The sequence below is a fragment of the Arachis ipaensis genome, chromosome B01 (assembly GCF_000816755.2).
Source record: "Arachis ipaensis cultivar K30076 chromosome B01, Araip1.1, whole genome shotgun sequence".
Classification (NCBI taxonomy): domain Eukaryota; kingdom Viridiplantae; phylum Streptophyta; class Magnoliopsida; order Fabales; family Fabaceae; genus Arachis; species Arachis ipaensis.
This window is the reverse complement of record NC_029785.2, coordinates 127,463,474-127,470,475: the sequence shown is the minus strand read 5'-3', so window position 1 is coordinate 127,470,475 and position 7,002 is coordinate 127,463,474. Positions and strand designations below refer to the sequence as shown.

Genomic DNA, 7,002 nt, shown 5'->3' with positions numbered 1-7,002 from the left:
AAATTTATTCTTTATAAATACAACTGTAATTTTTTTTATAAATAAATTTATTAATATTTAAAATTTTATAGATAAAAATAATAATTTATTCTTTAATTCTTTTTAAACATACAAATACAGATACCAACACTAAATTGTGAAAAATATGAAATAATAGATAGATTAAATTGTGATTTGTCATAGTTGAATATTCAAAATTAACAATAAGTATAAGATTGATTGGGATCCTATCATGATGATTATGGCATGAACCCTAAATCGTCAACATTTCCTATTAGATTACAGTATATTGTTTGCACTTTATGTACAAAATGTTTGGGTGCTGTTTTTTATGTCTGATCTCTCACACAAAACAAAACACGCCCTTGGATGAGTTCAGTGAATGGCCACTCTCTTCTGAACCAACCAGAGTGTACTCTTCTTACTCTTACTCTTACCCAATACCCAACGAAGCAGTTGCAGTTGCAGTTTCAGTGTTGAGGAAGAAGAAAAGATGGAGTGGTGCATGTCAATGCCAAAGGTGGAACTCCATGCTCACCTCAACGGATCCATCAGAGACTCCACTCTCCTGTAATCCCTTTTCTCTATTCCTCTCTCGTTTGTTTTGTTTCTTCATCTCCTTCTCCTTCCTCTGACCTTTTTTTTGTTGCACAGAGAACTCGCTAGAGCTTTGGGGGACAAGGGTCTAATAGATTTTTCCCAAGTGGAGCATGTTATCCTTAAAAGTATGCTCTTTTTTTTTTTTTTGCTTCCTATTTTCTTTTTTAATCTTCAGTATGCCCCTTCATTGTTGTTCTGCTTCATGTTCATTTTGGGACTTATTATTACCCCTTAATAGCTGTTTGATTGTAAAATTATGCACTCTGTTAGTGTTTGTGATATGAGGGACTGTTTGATTGTCACCTTTAGTGTTAGATAGTTACTATTATAGTGTCTTAAGGCTTAATAATGGTGGTGGTTATGGTTTTGTAAATACAGATGATCGTTCATTAACTGAGGTATTCAAGTTGTTTGATGTGATCCACATTCTTACTACTGACCACATGACTGTTACAAGAATTGCGAAAGAAGTATGTTTGCTTACTATCCAAATTTTTATGTTACTAGATCCAATGGCTTCAGCCTTTGCATTTATAGAAGCAATTTTCAAATGCAGGTTGTTGAAGATTTCGCATCAGAAAATGTTGTCTATCTCGAATTGAGAACCACCCCAAAGGTAATTAGAAGAGCTTGGTTCTTGATGTGGACTGCCCTTACAGAAAAATGATTCCCAAGGAATGAGCAAACGTTCTTATGTTGAAGCTGTACTGGAAGGGATAAGATCTGTCAGCTCAGTTGATGTGGCTTTGATTCCTTACACTGAGGATCCTAGAAATCTTTTAGATCCTCTGTGCGGAGCTACAAATGATAAATGTAATGGAAATAGTAGGAAGAAAATCTTTGTTAGGCTTCTCTTGAGTATTGATCGTAGGGAGACAACAGAATCAGCTATGGAAACTGTAAGCTGAGTAATTTCAACATCCTTGAGTTTGATGATTGCTACTTAATGCCTTTAACACTCCATTTCTTTGTTGCAGGTCGAGCTGGCACTGGAAATGGGGCATCTGGGGGTGGTTGGAATTGACCTATCTGGGAATCCAAAGGTTGGCGAATGGTATGTCAATCTATCAAGGACTCTAGCGTAGCAATTCATTTAAATTTTGTAACGATGCTTTAGATCAAAGTCTCCCTTTATCTTTTTCAGGAAAACATATTTGCCAGCGTTGAAATTCGCTAGAGAACAAGGTCTTTTTGTAACCCTTCACTGTGGAGAGGTGCGCCAATCTTCTATTGTACCTGTTACCAGTGGTGATTACCTGACTGGTCTGTTTTCCTTTTTGTGCTTTTAGGTTCCTAATTCAAAGGAGATACAAGATATGCTCGATTTTCTTCCCCAGAGGATTGGACATGCTTGTTTCTTTGAGGAGGAACACTGGAGAAAGTTGAAGTCTACTAACATTCCGGTTAGACTTTGCAAGCTCACTAGTCACATAGTGATAAAATAAGAAAGTGAAAGTGTTATGATAATCAATCAGTTAAAAATATAGTGCATAGCATACTCATTTAATCCATCACATTTGAACATCTGATAGTTTCTAAATTCGAACCATTTTTATTGTCAATACCCAATTTATAAAGAGCTGGGTTACACATATTTATTGCTTCCTTTATATTTTTCAGGTTGAAATTTGTTTGACATCAAACATAAGGACATTGTCAGTTTCATCAATAGATGCTCACCATTTTGGTAGGTTGTTAAGTTTATTTTTGAAGTTCATGAAATAACATGAATCTTTATTCTTTATTCAACTCCATGAGATACTAATTGTGGGGTTTTGGGGGGTGCGGGAGGAGGAGGATTGTTGAAAATTCCCCTGTTGATTAGTAAGATGAACCATGCATACTAGACTTTGGTCTCTAACATCATTCTGCTGCTGATACAGTTGATTTGTATAACGCGAAACATCCTCTAGTCCTGTGTACCGATGACTCGGGTGTTTTCTCAACCAGTCTCTCCAACGAATACAAAATTGCTGCTTCTTCATTGGGTATGTTTCATTTTTACTCTTGCAGCCAGTGGAACTGAAACTAGCGGGTAAACTATGCTAACTGCTTGGTTGTTTGTTTGTTCATTTGAATGTTATGTAGGCCTTGGAAGGAAGCAAATGTTTGAGCTATCAAAGAATTCTGTTGAGTTTATATTTGCAGATAATGTTGTAAAGGATGAATTAAGGGAAATTTTTAATTCAGCTGCAAAGAATCTGGAACTCTAGGTATAATTTCATCCAAAGGGAGTATGTATTTAGGTCATAGGTCCATTATGAGTTAGACCGTTATTGTAGATCGAAATTATGGTAGCATTCTTATATTTGACCATTTGAGATGAGCAACTGTGAACTTGTCCATGATGCATTGCACCAGAAATTGTTCCATGCTTATGGAGTAATTAGATGGATTATGTTTCATTCTTTTGTAGAGTTAAACTTTAAATAAAAGTGTAGGTCTTGCTATATTTACTAAATGTTAAAATGTTTTGAAATCCAAATTTTAGGTTTTAGTTTTTTTTTTTATAACGAGACTCGAACCCAGACTTTTTAGGTGAGTATGAGAGACTATGCCATTTGAGTTATAACAAATTTGCAATTTTAGATTTTAGTTTAAATTAAGGAAAATGTGCAATTTTTAAAACTTATTGATTTAAAACCAAAAGGTCATGACTTTGTAAAGTTCACTATATGCAAGTTACTAAATGATATTTTTCGTGAGAATTATCTAATGAAATAAAGGACATTTTTAATAAATTTTATTAGGTTATTAAATCTTTTATTTTAAATTTATAAGTTTGTATACATGCCTTTTAAATTTGAACTAATATTAACTTAGTTTTGATGTCTTGATATTTATATTTGAATTTAAATAAGAAGTATTGTTTCGTAAAAAAAAATGAGGATATGTACATTGTATTTGGGCGTCCAGGATATGTACATTAAATAGAGCAAAATAAATATAAATATAAAATGCTCAATGAACATTAAAGTTTGGTTACTAAATTAGACATTGCCTATTTAAATAGAGGATAAATCACCTTTTTAAATTGTTTGGCATTTAGTATTACTTTTTTGATAGAAGAAAATTTTTATTCAAGAAAATAGTTGAGCAGCACTTATAAATAGTAAAAAATACATAAGATCTAAAATTAAGACAAAAAATAAATAAGTTTTATGTTGAACTATAATTTGAGAGGAAGCATAAAGTTTAAATATAAAAAAATTTATAAGATAGAAATAGAGATAGATTATAATTTCTATTATTTTTAAAACTACATAGGAAGTGCTGCAACAGAAAAAATATCCTCTTTTTTTCTTCGAATAGATTCAAAAGCTTTTTGAATCTGAAAATATTTCTATAGACAAGAAGTCTCTCTCGTTGTATTTTCATCCCATACTTGTAATACCATTTTTAAAATACTATAAAAGAGAATTAATACACCACAAAAGGGAGAGAACAACTACAAAGAAGTTATTATAGATTTAAATCTCTAAAAAGAAAAAACAGAAACAAGAACAGAAACCACAACCAGAAAAAAGGCGCACGGGAGAAGGGAGCTAAGGAGAGGTGGCGAAGAAGGTGTGGACGGTGGAAGAATGACAGTAGTGGTGGGTGATGTGAGAGGTGAAGAGGGAAGTTGATATTGTAACTATAAAATAAGGAAGTTGATAGATGGTAAAAAAAGAGAGAAAGAGAAGAGGAAAAGAAGAGAAGGAGGTTAAAAGGAGGGGAGCAGGGAGGGCCACTATAGCTCAGATTAAGGCGGCGGCCCTTAGGGAGGCTTTCTTGCTTTTCTTTGCGGGAGAGAGAGAGAGAGAGTACAATATTGAGTGATTGATGTAATCTCTTTGCTTATTATCTTTTTTCGGTATCTAGTACTTAATTGTCTTGTTTTGACTTTTATTTTAAAATTGTTCTTATAGAAATCGATCTAACTTAAATCGATTTAGTATGTATTCATAATAAATTGTTTTAAGTTAAATTGATTTATCCTTAATATGTAAATTGTTTTAAATTAAATTGATTCAGTATGAAACAATATTTTATTATTGATCAGGACCACTACATAACCGGCGTTATAAATCGGCATTACATGTTATAACTCAGCGATTTACGTTATAACTCGACTTTGCACGGACTTAACAGACTACATCCTAGAAATCATAATGTTCGATCAAGTATCATCACCTATTAAGACCTAATAATTACTCTTCAATTCAGATGATCAACGGTAATGTAACCGACCTTTATGCTCCACCTATAAAGGTATGATATTTTATCCTTAAAGGATACATTGAATTCTCAATACTAATTTAAGCTTCGGAGTGCCTTTGCAGATACAGTCCCCCATTTTGGATTACTCTCTTTACAAACGCAAGCTCGGACTTCCCAAAGTTCATAGATCGGCGTTGAAGGAAACAACTCGGCGTCGACTTATAGAAGCCGAGCTCCCCTCAAGGTATCCACACAAGAACAATTAGCGCCCACCGTGGGGCCGAGAATATAATTCGTTCTTTATTTCATCGGCCTCGACGTTCTCACCTAAAGCCATGGCTGAGCAACTTCCACCTACGCCATCTGAACTTCTTCGGATGGTGACCGAGTTACAACAAGCCAACCAGCGCATGGCGGAAGAGAACCAAAGAATGACAAATCAGATTGCTAATCTGAATAATGCTCAGATTAAAAATAACAATGACCGAAAAGAGCGAACAGAAGAAGCCGAGCATTAGTCTGGACCGATGCATGTCTCCAAAACTGCTCGCCCGAAGAACGAAGATCACAACCCAGAAAACTCACCCGGGCCATTCACGACCGAGGTGATGAACTTCGTGCTGCCCAGGAGGTTCACTCTACCAACTACCTTAACCCTATATGATGGGTTAGGTGATCCAAAGAAATACATAAAAAAGTTCACCTCCATAATGATAGTAAATGGTGCATCCGATAAAGTTTATGTCGTTGTTTTCCATCTTATTTAGACGGTCCTGCACTTGATTGGTTTTGTTCTTTGCCTGCAGGTTCTATTTCTCGTTTTCGAGACCTGTCAAAACCGTTCGAGAAGCATTTTGTAGGATCAGCAATCTATCTACATGATTCTGATTACCTGAACACAATCAAACAAGGCCAGCATGAAAGCCTAAGAGATTACATGACGCGCTTCACAAAAATAGCTGTGAGTATACTAGATCTCCACCCTGAGGTGGAATTGCACGTCATCAAAAGCGGACTCCAACCAGGGAAATTTCAGGAAACTATTGCTGTGGCCAAACCTAAAACTATGGCCGAGTTTCGTGAAAAGGCGAAAGGTCAGATTGACATTGAAGAACTCCGACAAGCTCGGAAAACAGAGAGACCACGATACAGAGAAGACGATAAAACATGAGATAGCAAGAAAAATTTTAAGCCAACTCCCCGATATGAATCTTATACTCAGTTTAACACCAAGCATGACGACATCATCAAGGAAATCTTGAATTCAAAGTTGATCAAGCCACCACGAAAAGCCAGCAACTATCCAGATTCAAAGGGTGCAGATATATTGTACTTTTCATCAAAAGCACGGAGACACCACTGACGAGTGTGTCATCGCCAAAGACCTTTTGGAGCAGTTAACTCGGCAAAGTCATCTCGATAAGTACATCGGCGACCATATACAACAGCGTGCACCTCCCCCTGGTGACCAAAGCTCGGCAGCACAGTATAGCCGAGATAAAGATCGAACGAACACCAATCCTCCCGATCAATCGAGACGTATCATTAACTGTATTTCTGGAGGTTTTGCAAGTGGAGGCGCCACAAGCTTGGCAAGAAAGCGGTCTTACCGAGCTATGCTTTCAATAGAAGCCAGTCAAAATCATCATCAGACACCTCCACACTTTCCTCAAATAACATTCGAAGCCTTCAACTTCAACACCAACGTAACAAATCTAGATGACCCCGTTGTGATCTCCCTCCAGCTCGGAGATCTCCTAGTTAAAAAGGTTTTACTGGACCCTGGGAGTAGTGCCGATGTTCTTTTTTACTCAACATTTCAGAAGATGAAGCTAAGCAACAATATCCTCCAACCTTCCACTGGAGACCTGGTCGGTTTCTCAGGTGAGAGGGTCCTGGTTATGGGCTCTGTGTGGTTCCGAACCACACTTGGTGAGGTTCCCTCATCAAAAACTTCAGATATTCAATACTTGGTCGTTAACTGTTTTAGTCTTTACAATTTGATACTTGGCCGATCTTTCTTAAATAGGTTTGGCGCTATTGTTTCTACAATTCATGTCTGTGTTAAGTTTCCTTTGCAGGATAATACAATTACAACTATTCACAGTGATGCCCGAGAGGCCAGAGAATGCTACAACAACAGTTTTAAAAGACCTAACCGAAGTATCCAAGCTTATGTGCACAACATCGGCAACCAAG

The 7,002-nt window shown here is 36.3% G+C and overlaps 1 protein-coding gene across 1 annotated transcript; it reads left to right on the top strand.

Annotated features, from left to right (window-relative positions):
* Nucleotides 260-3,008, top strand: LOC107637315 (adenosine deaminase-like protein). The gene is made up of 11 exons (XM_016340747.2): nt 260-570; nt 655-725; nt 979-1,070; nt 1,157-1,216; nt 1,260-1,499; nt 1,578-1,654; nt 1,745-1,814; nt 1,890-2,003; nt 2,221-2,287; nt 2,484-2,588; nt 2,689-3,008. Exons 1-11 carry the CDS (start codon nt 494-496, stop codon nt 2,811-2,813), a joined length of 1,098 nt encoding a protein of 365 aa, XP_016196233.1. The 5' UTR covers nt 260-493; the 3' UTR covers nt 2,814-3,008.